This window comes from Podarcis bocagei (assembly GCF_964188305.1).
Source record: "Podarcis bocagei genome assembly, chromosome: 10".
Classification (NCBI taxonomy): Eukaryota; Metazoa; Chordata; class Lepidosauria; order Squamata; family Lacertidae; genus Podarcis; species Podarcis bocagei.
In genome coordinates this window covers 33,740,664-33,757,656 of record NC_138135.1, presented here as the reverse complement: position 1 = coordinate 33,757,656, position 16,993 = coordinate 33,740,664, and the positions used below count along the sequence as shown (strand labels likewise).

The 16,993-nt window shown below is 44.9% G+C and overlaps 1 protein-coding gene across 4 annotated transcripts in view; it reads left to right on the top strand.

Moving 5' to 3' along the window:
* The window catches only part of ENTHD1 (ENTH domain containing 1), a 35,306-nt gene extending 19,540 nt beyond the window's left edge, over window positions 1-15,766 (top strand). For all 4 annotated transcript variants that reach the window (XM_081210873.1, XM_081210870.1, XM_081210872.1 and 1 more), the window contains exons 6-8: window positions 3,961-4,087; window positions 11,536-11,976; window positions 14,949-15,766. In XM_081210873.1, coding sequence (XP_081066999.1) covers window positions 3,961-4,087; window positions 11,536-11,976; window positions 14,949-15,541 — 1,161 coding nt within the window. In that variant the 3' untranslated portion in view covers window positions 15,542-15,766. The remainder of the gene's footprint in view (window positions 1-3,960; window positions 4,088-11,535; window positions 11,977-14,948) is intronic.
* Window positions 15,767-16,993: the final 1,227 nt, after the last annotated feature.

The window sequence follows — 16,993 nt, the reverse complement described above, 5'->3', positions numbered from 1 at the left end:
ATCATCATATTGGCTAATTAATTTTTCTTAGGCTGGTTTGAGCTGATTCTGCTGAAAAGTTTTAACAAACACTTGGTTCTGGTGTCCGGCTTCGTCATGAGTCAATGGTGGTCATTCCTCACTGCCCTCTGTGGTCAGCGAGGAGGTTCAGGCAGGGGAAAGCCAGGATTCATGAGGCAAAAATCCTGGCAATGTTCCCCAGTGGGGTCTGGGGAGCTCACTGCATCCCGCTGTGCCGCTCAAGCCCATGTCTGCCATCTTGAAAGGCAGAGCGGGTGCGACCTGGGAGTGTGTCCCTGCCATGGATGAGTCTCCGTCTCTGGCATGATTTGGTTCCTCCATACTTTGGACAATTGGTATTAATCAAGAGGCGCCCATGGACCGACATGTGCTAAAGGGCTGCAATCAGCCAGCTGCCGAAAGGACTGGGCTTGGCTCTTTGAAGGTACTTGAATGGTTTTTTTGAAGCTTGAGAATCCTTACACAGCGGGGGAAGGAAGGGGGGGGACAAGGTGCTTTGTGCTTTCATATAGTTTTCAGATGGTCTCCTTTCTTCTTGTCCACCCCTGCAAAATGAAAGAGATGTGTGTAGCTACTGTTATGTTATTCTGTTTGTTACCTTGGAAAAGAGGGGGGAGGCTTTTAGAATCATAGAATCATAGAGTTGGAAGAGACCACAAGGGCCATCGAGTCCAACCCCCTGCCAAGCAGGAAACACCATCAGAGCACTCCTGACATATGGTTGTCAAGCCTCTGCTTAAAGACCTCCAAAGAAGGAGACTCCACCACACTCCTTGGCAGCAAATTCCACTGTCGAACAGCTCTTACTGTCAGGAAGTTCTTCCTAATGTTTTGGTTGATGCTCAGCAAGGAATTTATCAAGGTTTTACTATGCCCTCCCACCTTGACCGAGGTTGAATGGACTTTATTTAAAATTATTCCTGGACTGGACTAGGAGTACTGTTGGTGCAGTGATAAAAGAATGAAAGGCTGCTGAACAGATCTGGCAAAGAGGCTGAAATTGAGAAAATATCTAGTTTTCAACTGTGTGCCAAGGAAGGATTACAGAGCGGAATTTTAGTGACGGGAGACTAGGTATGCGCTCAGCGAGTTATTTATGGCCGCAGCTTGTGCGCTAGTCGGTAAACAGCGGAAGGAATGGAATGTGACCTTTTACCATCCAGATGAACACTGCAAAGAACTGAACAATGGAAGATAATAATTAACTCTCCCAGCACCCCGGGTCTGGAATAGCAATGTATATGAAGGACTACACACGTGGAACGGATTACTCATTTATAAGATGTATCGGAGGTGCTGGAAGAATGTTTGATGGCAAGTGAAGGATGTCAACTGTGGCAATGTGAGGCAATGATGATGCTCATATGTTCAGAACTGGAGCGGGAAACCTGATTTTAAGAAATTGTATTAAATTAATTTAATTTGGCTTGATTTGTAATAATTTGGAAAATTAATAAAAATAATTTTAAAAATAACAAAACACGTTCTGTCACAATCATAGCAGAGTTGCACGGTCTGATATAAAATAATGGGTGTACCTTTTGGTAAAGGTTGGAACTTAATACATATGTGAATGCTGTATGATGGGTATAATAAAATATGGCAGCATATCCTAAGAAGAGCTTTGAAAAGTTCCTCTAAGAGGAGTTAGTTACACGCATGTTTTTGGGTTCTATGGCTTTCAGCTCTTAACTTCCATTCGCTTTCTCTTGTGAAATGCTGTCCTACTTCCTTGTGTCCAAAGTAATCATCTTCAAACACGCCCTGGAAGATAATATACTCGTATTTCATTTTGACTCAGTATCGACATCAATATGTCAAATCAAAATTATACCTGCATCAAAAGTGATGCCAATCTCCTGTGCATTATTTTACACAACAAAAGTAGCAGGACTACTTTAAAAATGCAAGCTACAATTTAAGTGACAATACTTGAATTAAATACCTTTAAAAACACACCATTGGCAACAGGTTGATTTAACTGCAAGCAAAAACAAAAACAAGCAATGCTTAGGATTGCTTCAAAAGCTGTGGTTTAAACAGTGCTGAATACAGTTAGCTACACCTGTGGTTACAGTGTTTTCTGTACCAGTTTTAGCACTTCACTTGACACCTGCTTAGTTGTTTTTCTATTGTAGAAAAGGTTGAGTTCGCTTCCAGCACTATGTTCATTAACCTTCCATGGTTTTAAAGCTTTCCTACCAATATTAGAAAGTATCTCAGATAAGGCCAGCCCCAAATAAAAATAAAAAGATAAATAAAATAAATAATAATAAAAAAATCATCTCTAAATTTTAGCACTTGTGTGTGAGAGACCTCATCAGAAACACAGCAAATATTGTAATACGACACAGTTTATGATTAAGAGAGATGGCTTTTTAAAGCCAGAATTTTAATTCAACCACGTGATTACCAATGCATAGACAACTGTATTCGAGCTATCCTGATCCAGGAATGGGCATACCTGTCTTACCAACCAAAGCTGGTATGGATGAGCCTATGGCCAGTGGCGAAGCTGCATGCTCTGCTACCGGGGGTGGAGAGCAGGAGGGGACGTGGATGGCACCCCCCCGTGAGTGTGACGCGCCACCCGGGGGCGTGGTATGCCACCCACAAGGGTTTGGCATGCCACCCGCAGGGGCATGGCACGCGTTCTGGGGGCATGATGTGCCACTTGTGGGGGCGTGGTGCCTGGTGCATGCGGGGGTGCGTGGCGTGTGTCCGGGGAGAGGGCGTTGCAATGGCACCCTACCAGAATAGTGGTGCCAGGGGCGGTCCGCTCCCTCCGCACTCCTGTTCTTCCACTAGCACCTATGGCCATAATATAATTGGTCACGGATACCTTCAAGTAATGTAAATAAATTAAATTATTGACAGCCTTGGGATGTATAGTCTCCTCACATTTACTTCCAGCAGCCAAACTGCTGAGAGAATTGGAGGCAGCAAAATTAAGATCAAACTAGATGCAGCTGGTATAATGATTAGCTGTCAAAACCCTGTGAAATCGTTGGGGGAACTGTCTGAGGTTATTCAGCAAATTGGTGCAGTATCTGGATATAAAATTAATAGAAACAAATTAGAATTAATTGGTCTGCACTTTGGTGGAATAGCCAAGCTGGATTTTTTTTTTAAGCTAAACACAGGTTAAAATGTTCTGAAAAGCAGTTAAGTGTCTCATAATATATTTATCAGAGGACCTGAAGTTATTGCTTGTGAATAATTATGAACTGCTTATAAAGTATACATAAAGGAGGCTACAGATAATTGGAAACTATTCAAATGATCATGGTTTGGCATGATTGTCTCAATTAAAGTGAACCTAATTCCATAATGGTTATTTTTATTTAAAATAATTCTTTTTTTTAATGTAATCTTTCAGTAGCTGATATATAATTATAAATGTTTTTATTTCAGAGGAGAGAAAATTACAACAAAAACATAAATGTCAATAATATATAAAACCATAAAAATCAAATCCTATATAAATACAAAAACTCACTGAATCCCCCAAGTTAAACCACTGGTGTAAAAACTGCAAAGTCTAGACCACATGAGTTAGGTAAAAGGCCTGGGTGATTAGAAAATCTCTTTGAAGCTGGGGGAGGGACGCAGTGGTGGAGCTTCATGCTTTGGCACTGGGGGGGCAGAGAGCAGGCGGGGCTGGCGTGCGTCCTGGGGGCGTGGCATGCCGCCTGCAGGGTCGTGGCGCCCAGCGCGGGCAGGGGAGCAGCCGCAATGGCACCCCACCAGGATTGTGCTGCTGGAACAGGGCGGTGCGCTCCCCCCGCACTCCTCTTCCTATGCCAGTGGAGGGACGATGGTGGATCGATCGCCTGTCATTGGCTGCCTGTGATGTTAAATGCCACACAATATTTTTCTTAATGTAGCTTATAATTAACTGTTTCTGCTTGATTGCTTCATGTTTTTCTTGTGTGTCAGGACTTGATAATCTTTAGTGATGACGAGTCCTCAACTACTGATGTGCAACCAACATTTCCAACTAAGGTCCCTGTAGAGGAATTGGCAACAGATACAAAGATAACGGCCGGGAACTCCTGGAATTCGAGTAAGTAGGAAACAATAAGTAGAAGGCAAGTACAGCGGTGCCTTGCAAGACGAAATTAATCCGTTCCGCGAGTCTCTTCGTCTTGCGGTTTTTTCGTCTTGCGAAGCACGGCTATTAGCGGCTTAGCGGCTATTAACGGCTTAGTGGCTTTAAGAAAAAGGAAACAAACTCGCAAGACGTTTCGTCTTGCGAAGCAAGCCCATAGGGAAATTTGTCTTGCGGAACGACTCAAAAAACTGAAAACTCTTTCGTTTAGCGAGTTTTTCGTCTTGCGAGGCATTCGTCTTGCGGGGCACCACTGTAGGTTAAAAGCAAAGGCAGAATTTGCATTCAATTGCACCTTCAGAAGGAAGCAGCAACTGGGAGGAAAGGCAGTTTTCATCAGGAAGATGGTGTAGGAATGGAAAGGGATTAAAAAAACCAAAACCCTCCAATCCAGATTGGGGGGCCCTGCAGTTGCTTCTTCTAAAGAAAGAGATGTGACCAGTTTACAATGTGTTATTTTTAAAATAGTCTCAATTCTAGTCACAAAAATTCTTAAACCATTGTAGACTTCTTTCCAGGCCTGGCCCAATACATTCTGGCACCTGAGACTAACCACAAAATGGTGTCTCCACCCCATCCCACCAGCGAAGGAGGAGTGAGAGAAGATCTACATTGGGAACAAAGGGGGGAATCAAATCAACCTTACCCAATGGTTGAAGTGGGAATCAAAGGCTGGAATGTTGAAATGACATTTGATTGAAAATAAGTGGTACTGGTAAAGAGATGCTTAAGAAAATGTAACTAGGGATTGATTATTGGAAATGGATATTTATAATAATAGGTTAATATATGGAGTAAGGATAAATGCTAGAGGGTAAGGATTTGCTGAATTTAATATTTGAACTGGAACACAAAATGGGAGGTGTGAGGAGGTCAAGAAACTAGTGAAGAAAATATAAGATTTGAAAATATTAATTCATTTCTAGCTCTGATTTTTGGCTTTTCTCTTTGTTTCTATTTTTTATTCTCTACTTTTTTCCTTTCTTTTTTCTCTATCAACTATCATTTTACTGTGTATTTTTATTTGTCTTGTTTTTGTAGGTTAAATGCTTAAACGTTTAAATGTTGGATTTTGTTTTTATTGTTTGTGAAATATTAATAAAATATCATTTTTTAAAAAAACCAAAGGCTGGAGTGCGGGGGGGGGGGGCAGGGGGGAGGCACCTAATCTGATGCATGCTAGGTGGATGCAGAGCCCAGGAGATCCCAGAGGGTGGCCCTCACTATTTCCTCCCTGGGGTAGAAGACCTGCAGCACCTCCTATTCACCCAAAGGCCACTGTAGGGGTGGCATTTGGGGGGCTACCAAGCAGATGGCAGATTTGGGCTCCAAGCATGGGCGTAGCCAAGGGGGGGGGAGCTGCCCCACCCGATCACGTAAAACAATAGAAATACTTAACTAACAAATCTGCCACGCCAACAAAAGTCCTCTCCCCCCACAAATTCTTGCCCCCACTAACAAAAACCCTGGCTGCACCCATGGCTCCAAGGAGCACATTGCTACAACTATGGCAGCAGCACCTGTGTTCTTGGGAGCTGAGATCTGCTGCCCCTGTGGATTCTGCTGCCTGACGCTGTCACATCCCTTTGTCTCACGGCCCAGTACTAGAACGTCAGATGAACTAAGTACATGGGTTGGCGGCTGGTTCATGACTGGCAAAATAAAGTATTTTACAGAACAGAAATTAGCAATAGAATTTACTGCCATGACATGTTGTGACTAACACAGTTTAGTGCATTCTCTATAACCTCACAAACTGTTGCCATAGAGACAAACAATGTCATACAAGAACACAGAAAGGGTCTCAGGTGCTAGATATTATTGATAGAAAAGTAAGCAGTGGGAGCTGGTGGACTCAAGAAACCAGGATTCTATTTTCATGCTGGGCCTTGTCTCCTTGGTGGGGTGCCGACTGTGCTGTGGAAGATATCACAGATTAGAAGCTGAAATGATTTTCATTATTGTGTTCCATAACATACCTATTTCTGCTTTTAAAACTATGTAGGTGGGGGAAATGCACACAACCACACACACACACACACACACACACACACACACACACAGTGTCAAAGTATCCTACAGTAACAATGAAGTGTCTTAAGTGCTTCTTTTTCTGTATTTTGCCAGAAAATAATAATCCCTTGCCATCTTGTAGACTGAAATAAAGTTGGGATATTTGGAGGAATAGAGCCACTCAAAATTAAGTTAATTTCAATTTAAGAATTAATTATTAAAATAATAATAATAGTGAAATACAGTGGTACCTTGGTTTGCAACCGTTTTGGATTACAACCATTTTGGATTACAACCACATCAAACCTGGAAGTGTGTGTCCCATTTTTTTGGATCACAACCCAATTTTTTTTTATTACAACCCTTTTTTTTGGGAGGCCCCATTGGTGAAAACGCGCCTTGGGTTACAACCTGTTTTGGTTTACAACCAAAGGTACCACTGTATTCCATTTTCACCAAAGCTAACTTAGGGGTTGGGATTCACTTTGAAGAATAGACTTCCTAAAGACAAATTTGACAAAACTGAACATGGGTTACATCCAAATCTGTCAAATCTCAATTAATTTGTTTTGCGGAGAACGTACCGTATTTTGCGCCCCATAAGACGCTCCGGCCCATAAGACGCACCTAGTTTTTTTGGGGGGAAATAAAGAAAAAAATTTTAATTTCTCCCCCAGGTGCGGGGCTGGAAGAACCAGGTCGGGGAACAGTGGGAAGGCACGCTCTGCCTCCCCGCTGTCCCCCGAGCTTGTGGGGCTGGCGATGGGGAGAAGTGCACCAGTCCCGGGAGGGCAGGCAGCTCTGCTGGGCCACCGGGAGCGGAGCGGAGCTTCTCCCCCGGCTCCCGGTGGCCGGGCAGAGCTGCGCTGGTCCCAGGAGCACAGGCAGCTCTGCACGGCCCCCGGGAGCGGGGCGGAGCTTCTCCCCCGGCTCCCGGTGGCCGGGCAGAGCTGCGCTGGTCCCAGGAGCGCAGGCAGCTCTGCAGGGCCACCGGGAGTGGGGCGGAGCTTCTCCCCCGGCTCCCGGTGGCCAGGCAGAGCTGCGCTGGTGCCAGGACCACAGGCAGCTCTGCAGGGCCACCGGGAGCGCGGCGGAGCTTCTCCCCCGGCTCCCGGTGGCCGGGCAGAGCTGCGCTGGTCCCAGGAGCGCAGGCAGCTCTGCACGGCCCCCGGGAGCGGGGCGGAGCTTCTCCCCCGGCTCCCGGTGGCCGGGCAGAGCTGCGCTGGTTCCAGGAGCGCAGGCAGCTCTGCAGGGCCACCGGGAGTGGGGCGGAGCTTCTCCCCCGGCTCCCGGTGGCCGGGCAGAGCTGCGCTGGTTCCAGGAGCGCAGGCAGCTCTGCAGGGCCACCGGGAGTGGGGCGGAGCTTCTCCCCCGGCTCCCGGTGGCCGGGCAGAGCTGCGCTGGTCCCAGGAGCGCAGGCAGCTCTGCACGGCCCCCGGGAGCGGGGCGGAGCTTCTCCCCCGGCTCCCGGTGGCCGGGCAGAGCTGCGCTGGTCCCAGGAGCGCAGGCAGCTCTGCACGGCCCCCGGGAGCGGGGCGGAGCTTCTCCCCCGGCTCCCGGTGGCCGGGCAGAGCTGCGCTGGTCCCAGGAGCGCAGGCAGCTCTGCAGGGCCACCGGGAGTGGGGCGGAGCTTCTCCCCCGGCTCCCGGTGGCCGGGCAGAGCTGCGCTGGTTCCAGGAGCGCAGGCAGCTCTGCAGGGCCACCGGGAGTGGGGCGGAGCTTCTCCCCCGGCTCCCGGTGGCCGGGCAGAGCTGCGCTGGTTCCAGGAGCGCAGGCAGCTCTGCAGGGCCACCGGGAGTGGGGCGGAGCTTCTCCCCCGGCTCCCGGTGGCCGGGCAGAGCTGCGCTGGTCCCAGGAGCGCAGGCAGCTCTGCACGGCCCCCGGGAGCGGGGCGGAGCTTCTCCCCCGGCTCCCGGTGGCCGGGCAGAGCTGCGCTGGTCCCAGGAGCGCAGGCAGCTCTGCACGGCCCCCGGGAGCGGGGCGGAGCTTCTCCCCCGGCTCCCGGTGGCCGGGCAGAGCTGCGCTGGTCCCAGGAGTGCAGGCAGCTCTGCAGGGCCACCGGGAGTGGGGCGGAGCTTCTCCCCCGGCTCCCGGTGGCCGGGCAGAGCTGCGCTGGTTCCAGGAGCGCAGGCAGCTCTGCAGGGCCCCCGGGAGTGGGGCGGAGCTTCTCCCCCGGCTCCCGGTGGCCGGGCAGAACTGCGCTGGTCCCAGGAGCGCAGGCAGCTCTGTGCAACCCTCGGAGCCGGTCTCCCGAGGGTTGCGCACAGCTTCCTGAAGCCTGGAGAGCGAGAGGGGTCGGTACGCACCGACCCCCCTCGCTCTCCAGGCTTCAGCCAAAGCCTGCATTCGCCCCATAAGACGCAGGCACATTTCCCCTTCATTTTTGGAGGGGGAAAAGTGCGTCTTATGGGGCGAAAAATACGGTACTCTTGCCTTCTCTTAATACTAGTGGTACAGTTTTATGTTATTAAAATGCCTTGGATTTAATCTAAAGTACTTCCCTGGCTTTTCATTCCTTACGTGGCTTCTTTCCACAAATAATGTGCGCAAGTCAGATAATACTAATAGTTTATGACATTTGATTTTTCCAAAGAGGGTCATCAGCTTTCTCTCTAGAGACTTTCAGATTCATTATGTTTCAAACTGTGAAAACATCCTTGATTTTGTCAGCAGGAATATCTTTTTGAAAGGTTAAGCAGACTGACAAAGATAGTAGAACAGAGGGATAAAGAGTAGAGTAAGTGCAGATTGTAGTAAGCACAAACCACTATCCATCTACTGATTTTTTTAAACAATGAAATGAACAACATTTTGTTCTCATGCCAGTCTGAATCCTTGCAACTAGTAATTTCTGTGAAGTTGCATATTTATTGCAAGAGTACAAATAAGGTGGGATGTATGGGAATTGTAGTCTAACAACATCTGGGGAGTTAAGGTTGAGTAACTTGTTTTATTTTTAGAAATAAAAGACTCAGACTGCACGGTTTACACAAGCCCAATTTTGTGTTTCTATACAAATAATTTAAAAACATTTCCTACTTTAGAATATAAGTTTTATTGTCTGTGTTTTCTTACTGCTGTATGAAAAAGCACATGAATTTTACCTCTGAAGAATTTGTAAGTAAAACACGTGGTTTCTCTTTTTATGCTAAGGGAAGTGGAAAACTTGGCAGCAACTTGGAAGGGAATGCTTTCAAGCCTATATTTCCACATTTTACTTTGCTGCATATTTTGTGATTTTAAATCTTTGCTAGGGTTCTCTCACCAAAGAGTACTTGCCACATAGGAAAATAGGGATGCACATAATTCTATAAAATAATCAACAGCTAATCTGTGCAGGAAAGTGGGGTGGATTAGGACAGCAGAGAATTCCAGCAAGTTACACAGAAACAATAATTCGTGACTCGTTCTCCTTTTCTCCCCCACTCGGAAAATTAGCTTTCCATTTTGCACACATGAAATTAGCATAGTGTCTTTACTTTCACCTGGGAGTCTTCAGGAAAGTCAGAGGAGCTGATGAGTGTGGATTTCAGTACCGAACACTGAGAAAGGGGAAAGCTTTACAAGCTCTGCAAACTCCCCACTGCTTGTCATGTTGAGGCAGAATGCCTCAGTGAAGACTGAATATGAGGTTTTCACTGAAAGGTATAGAAGCCAACTCCTAGGGCCCCCATAAAATATATGAGGGGGCCAGGCTCCCCCCAAAGTTGATGGGCATTGCTATTCAAATAGTGTGCATGCATTTTTCTCCTTATCTCAGAGTCAGGAATCTGGTGGGGAATGACCAGGTTTCCTTTTGACGCAAGTCTTTTACTGGCTCCCTTGTTTGCCTCCCATATGAAACGCTTGGCTTGAAGCATTCTCCTGAACTTGATGTTCAGGTGGGAGGTCAGGTTTATGGATCTTTAATGTCAGGCACTTCCAGCGCTTGGTCCTCCCCTCCCTGCTGTGCTTGCATATAGCCTAGTTCCTTATCACTCTTGATCATTCATTTGCCTTACTGAAATTTGTACAGTATAATAGGCAATTGAATAAAATTGGTATGGAGATTCCTAGGAAGAAAACTACTTCTAGATGATTAGCATTTAAATAGGACACATAGCCATTAAGGGCTGTATTATAGTCACTAAATCAGCATTCAGCTTGAGCAAGACAAATTTGAATACAATATTATTATAGCTCATAATTACAGATATTTAAGTGCAGTAACATAGATTAGCTACATGAAACCAGGCTTGAAATAACAAGGTTTCATCAGGTCATATTCAAGTCATAATATAGTTTTATGGCTGATATTTGAAAGAGGGATGGACATTTCCTTATTTGAATTTCCTATTTCAAATAAGGAAATGTCCATCTTTCAAACATTTGAAATAGGGATGGACATTTCCAGAGGGTGATGCTTGGGGAGTGTTCTTTGGCCCCGTGGAGCCTTCAGTGTGGGATTCCTTAGGGTTCAGTTGTATCCCCTATGCTATTTAACATCTACATGAAACCACTGAGTCAGATTATCCAGAGGTTTGGAGTACAGTGGTGCCCCGCAAGACGAATGCCTCGCAAGACAGAAAACTCGCTAGACGAAAGAGTTTTCCGTTTTGGAGGTGCTTCGCAAAACGAATTTCCTATGGGCTTGCTTCGCAAGACGACAATGTCTTGCGAGTTCCTGCTAGTTTTTTCCCCTCCCCCCTTTTTCTAAGCTGCTAAGCCGCTTATCAGCTGATCCGATCAGCAGATAAGCCGCTAAAAGCTGTTAATAGCGCTAATCCGCTAATCCGTCAATGGGCTTGCTTCGCAAGACGAAAAAAACCGCTAGACGAAGAGAATCACAGAATGGATTATTTTCGTCTTGCGAGGCACCACTGTACTGGTATGTTGTCAGCAATATGCTGATGACACACAGCTCTACTTCTCCTTTACATCTGGAGGTGTGGCAGTGTATGTGCTGTTATGTATTTTGTGGGGTTTTTAAATTTTTTTTTATTATTTTAATGTTGTGAAGTGTTGAGATCTGTGGATGGAGGGTGTTATACAAATTTAATAAAGAATAATAAAGAAAAATTAATAGCACACTATCTAGGCATTATACTTCCCCCCTTACATTCCCTCGATATATTTAATGTACTTGCCCTATTAGGAGTTTTAACAGCACTGGATACCCTGCTGTGTTATTGATGTTTTATCTGGATTTTATCTGCTGGTCTTACAGCTTTTATCTGCTGCTTGTATGATCTTTTATACTGTAGTTTTCTGTTGTTATATTTCTGCTTTTTAGCTGTATTCACCTTGAAGCCACTTGGCAATAATGTAAGATATAATATACTAATGAAACTATATACTTCCATTCAAAAAATAATGTTATTTTTTGTGACATAACTTTTGTTACCTTGCAGGTACTTATTTGAATCCCTCAGAAAGAAATCCTTTAACTTTTCCAAAATGGGATTCAGGCAGGAAATCAAAGAGTTCTATTATTTCCAAAGCTATGCTTAAATCTCCTCCGAAGACACAGTCCAGTGTATACAGCCACAAAGTTGCAGAAACTTTGCTTGATCTTTGGTCATTGGGCCCAGAAGAGTTTATCACTACCAACAGACAAAACACCAAACCAGATTTTGTTTGCTGTCAGACTGAAGCCTCTGTTGAAACCCTCTACCAATCTCCAACTTTTCAAACATTTGATTCTTTGGGAAACAGCATAACGAAAACCACAACTCCAGCTTCTTCTCAGCAACTATTTGAACCTAGTGAATCTAGCCTGAAAAATTTCTGCTTCTTGAGGGCAAGCACAGTACAGCCAGCCAGCTTAGGCAGCCAACCAACCCCAAGGCCAGGTGAGCTTGTGGCTTCCATGTCCATCATAGAAACATGCCTGTTGCTTCACCATCCAAATTCTTTTTCTATAGTTTTTGCAAAACTGTACTATTTTTGTGAATAATAAATACCCAGGGGGTTGGGTTCCATTGATTCTAGATGTTAAGACACTGTTAGTGAATGTCTATAATGCTAGTAATTGCTTTTATAGCATTCTCTTTACACAGCAGATAAAACTCTTATTATATTTAAAAGGGGCATCAAGTGGACATTATTTTGAAGTGGTCATGGCTGCATACATATTACTGTCTAATCCGGGCCCAGTGCACTACCACGAAGGCCAGCCTAATACATTTTGGCACCTGAGGTGCACCACAAAATTGCACTCTCTAACCCGCCCCCCCCAGCCGCCCCAGGAAGAAGGGATGAGTGAAGATTTACATCAAGAACAACAGGGGGATAAAGCTCTAGATTGGGAGCAAGAGGAATCAAACCAACCTTACCTGATGGTTGAAGTGGGAATCAAAGGCTGTCACAATAGAAGGGGTTTCCTCCCTAGGGCTGGGAGGAGACCAGCAAGTCGTCCTGTTTGCCAAGAGGCCACTGTAGAGGTGTGCTCTGGTCTCCAAAGATTGCACCACAGGATTCCACTTCTTGGAGGTGAGATCTGCTGCCCCTGTGGATCCTGTCTCACTTTGCCCCGTGGGTGAGCCAACACTGACTACCACACATGCTATTAGCCACAATCTATATGTAGGCTTTAGTTTCTTGAGAAATTCGGCTGTTTGATGCCTTTGGTTGAGTACAACAGCACCCCCTCTTTGCTGTGTACAGCATTGTAAAAATGAGACTTGAAATGCAGTGGAGAAAACGACCTTGCTGCATTTTAAGCTGCTAATGTGTACAAAGCCTTAGTGGCACCTTTTTGAAGCTTCATAGTAAATATTAAATAACAGAAGCCAAGGTGAAACTTAATGAGTTTAGTGCTGTTGTAAGAACTTGTATAACTAGTCCATTCCCGCATACTGAATTGAAACAGGTCAAGGATAGCTGGCTTGCAAGTGATGGACAAATTTTGGGCCAATGCATGAAATGTGCATATGCATTTAACATGTCTTGTTTTTTACTTTGATAACAGCAGTTGCAGGGTACCCTATCAAGAATGGGAATGCAGCAAAGAGGGAACAGGGCAATATTTTCCACTTGCACTGCTATTTGGGTGAAAATCACCCCTCTAAAACTACCATATTGTCTGATCTGGCCCAACAACTTTCACAGTGATCATGATATGGGGGAAGGGTTTAACATCCCTCCATCTCTATGGGGTCATGATTTCTCCCTTCCTTCCATTATTTTTATATAAAAACAAGGCATGTTAACTGCATGCACAATTATGCCCAAACTATTATTTATTTGAAACTAGTGGTCATCTTTTGCAATACCGTATCAATTTCCCCAGTCTTTTAACATGCTGACCTTTATACCATACAATTTTAAAAATTGTGACACATGAACAGATTGTATCCATTTATTTTCTTTGCACGTGAGTAAAATTATATACATGTCAGTAATAGTCTGTTCAGATATGTGACAGTTACCAAATATCCCAAAATGAAGAGTCAGAACTAAGGAATTAAAGTTTTCCAGCATTTCCTCGCCACCCTCACTCACTGAAACATTTGGGAGTTCCAGGCGTCAAGCCATGAAAAAAGCTGAATTGTTATGCACAAAGCATTTTGTGTTCATGGGCAGAGCTGGCTCTACCGTTGGGAATACTGGGGGGGGGGGCGCCTTAGGTGGTAATTTGTGGGGGGGGGTGAGTAGCAGAGGCAAGGTATTGGATGACAGAATTGTGTGTGCCACATGACCTGCTCTGTTGCCCTCAGATACAGTGGAGTACACTGTCCCATCATCACCAGTGGCTGCATACACACCATACATTTCAAGTACTCCCCATGAATCCTGGGAATTGTAGTTCACCTCTCATAGAGCTACAATTCCTGACATTCTTACAAACTACAGTTTTCAGGATTCTTGGGGTGGGTGGAGGGAATGTGCTTTTAAAGTACAGTGTATGCAGTCAGTGTTGAAGCAAGTTTCACCTGCTACCCCTCTTAGCTTCTTTATATGGAACAGGAAGGGGAGGCATTTTGTCTTTCACCTCAGGCAGCAATTTGTATTGGACCAGCCCTGTTCATGAGTCTTGAAAATAAAACACAAAATCGACTTCTTTAGTGTGAGGAAAAGGAGATTAAAGAGGAAGAAAGGAATGCTGAGATTATGGGGAGAAATGAAAAGGGATTGGGGAGAGAAAGAGGCAGGGGAACACAGGAGGCGGCCAGAGCATACCCAATGCCATCGCAACAGACCTCTCTACAAACTTCACTGCATTACTGAATCTAGTCTTTCTCTTGCAAATGATCTGGCTTCCCACATCAGTCACATGGAACACCTCTTGTGTCAGTTGCCATAAGTTCCACACTATTGAGCAGACCCTCGCACTGGACACAGTACAAATGCAGTCTGGCTGTGTGGAGTGTTGCCATTCAGGAGCTGTAATATTGCCTGAGGCGAAAGAATAAATGCCCTTCTCTCATTCCATGTATTGATTAGATGGGGATAAAAGGCCTGATCACTTTAAGGCATATCCATTGCCAGCATTCTGCAGTTTCAGGGGAAGTTCCTAAGACCTGTTCCTTGAACTTGCATATCCAATAATGTAAATGGACAAGCCCCATCTGGATGAACAGCTGATCCAGGTAATAAATAAATAAATCTCACTATCTTAAGCTCCAGATTCCATTGTGTATTGAATCCCATGTTTGGCTTTCAATTTGTTTGTTGTTTCTTTAAACATGGCACATTGTAAGTTAAGATACTTCCATTTATTTTCAGTAAGATGCTAGCACGGTCCAGGGGGTCTTAAAAATGAATATCTACCTTTGGCAAATAATGTATAACATTACGTACTTTTCTTTCATGTACATTTCAGACTCTGCCGGCTCAATGGGAACAACATCCTCCTTTTCCACTTTCTCAATGTCATCCCCTGAGTCAGCCGTTCCAAACAACACCCCACAGCCTCATTGTTTTCCTTCACGTGGACCTTCTTATTTGCTCACACCACCACCTGGACTGCCTTCTCTTTTCTTTAACGATCTCAAAGAAAGGATTGCAAATTCCTTTTCACCCTGCCAAGTGCCTGATGTATTTGAAAATGCTAACATCTTAAGTCTTCTTCCAGATAATTCAAAATGTCCAGTCAAAAACATTGATAGTTGTAGGCGTAGAACTTGCCGCGCTTATTCTGAGAATTGGGAAGACAATGTGGTGCATGATACACCTCCTGCGGCTGCCGCAATTGAGTCTCCTGCTGCTGATCTGCCTGGTACACACTTCCTTTGTACGAACACTGAACAAAAAGCCATGACCCTTTTGGAAGAGATTAAAAACGCTGTTTGTGGACTCAGAGGGGACTTCTGCAGTATGGCAAAGGAGCTGCATACTATCAGTAGTGAGTTGACAAATATGGTGGCTTCCATGCAAAATATGAGCAAAATCTTGGCAGCTCCCCCAGACTGCTGAAGCTGACCCTGGCACTCACAACGGCAACTTAATTAAGGAACCTTGGATCTGTTATGTATCTTGCCTTACTCATCAGCTTTACATAATTCGCTAGATCTCATATAGTTTAGAGCTGAAGTAACGTTTTAATTTAAAGAGATGTTTTTATATATGTGCACACACAAATGTGTACCTGTTATTCTTGTTATGAAAAATAAATTGTTGTTTACATCTTTGTATTTTAAATGTGGTTAATATTTTCATTATTTAAAATTGCAGCTTGATTTATTGAATATTTGAAACCAACGTATCTGAGTTAAGCACTAAAAACAAAGCATTAGCCCCAGAAATAAAGAGCAGTTAGGTAACTATCTGAAAATGCTGACCATATTTCCTTTTATTCCTCAGTGCCTCTGCATACCTAAAATTCCATACCACCCATGAAACATGAAAATGGAGGTCACCAATATTTGCAATAAGTACTCAATAGATCAGTGCACACAGGACCCCTTTGGGCCAAACACAAGTTCATTAAAACTACCTGGCGGCTCTTAAGGCCACAGGACAAAAATGCACAAAATGTAACCCATGTTCATTGATTTAAAGGTTCCTGCAATGGGAAACAGTAATGGAAATGCCAGTAAGAAAGTCAAACCATCTGATTACAATGAATAGTGTACAGTATATGCCGTCTGATAAATACCCTATGGAACAATAAGAGACAAGTGACATTTTCCCAGAAGAGATCATGTGGTGTCATAAAGTGAACATGATACTGTTGTGAGGGGTTTGGGGCGGGGTGGTAGGCACTAATGTTTGAGTCCCTTCCAATTCCTGGATCCAGCAGTGATTCACATTGCTGGAACAGCCAAGCAAGTTTATTGATAATGGCTTCTGAAGTATGAACCATTAAGGTAACAAAGGAAGTGGCTTTGTGCATGTTAGTTAGAAAGACAAAGGCCAGAGTTAGAAATTGTGTATGTGCATGAGCCAGGAATGAGAAGCTCCAGAGCAACAGATGGAGCAGCTTAAGCAAATGATCCAGCAGCAACTCCATCAAAAGAAGCAGGCAGCAACTGGCTGATTTCTGCTGGGGTCCAAGGCTGTGGCTATGGGAGAAGCAAGACACACTTGAGGTGTTCATGCTGTGAGCACCTCCATCATAGGCTTAGGTTGTATATATGTGTAAATAAACCATGTATCCTAAAGATACCACTTAGAGATTGGGATGGTGTGCAACAATGCCTTTGACCCTTCAGATGTTGCTGAACTACAACTCCCCTCAGCCCCAGAAAACATGACCAATAACGAGGAATGATTGGAGTTGTAGTTCAGCAACATGTGGTGGGCCAAGGTTCCCCATGCCTGACCTACTAGAAAACACAGGCAGGGGTAATCACAGCCTGTCCACTGGAGAGAGGTTGGAGAGAAGACCAGGAACAGGGTGTTCTCTGTGGTAGCCGCATTGCAATT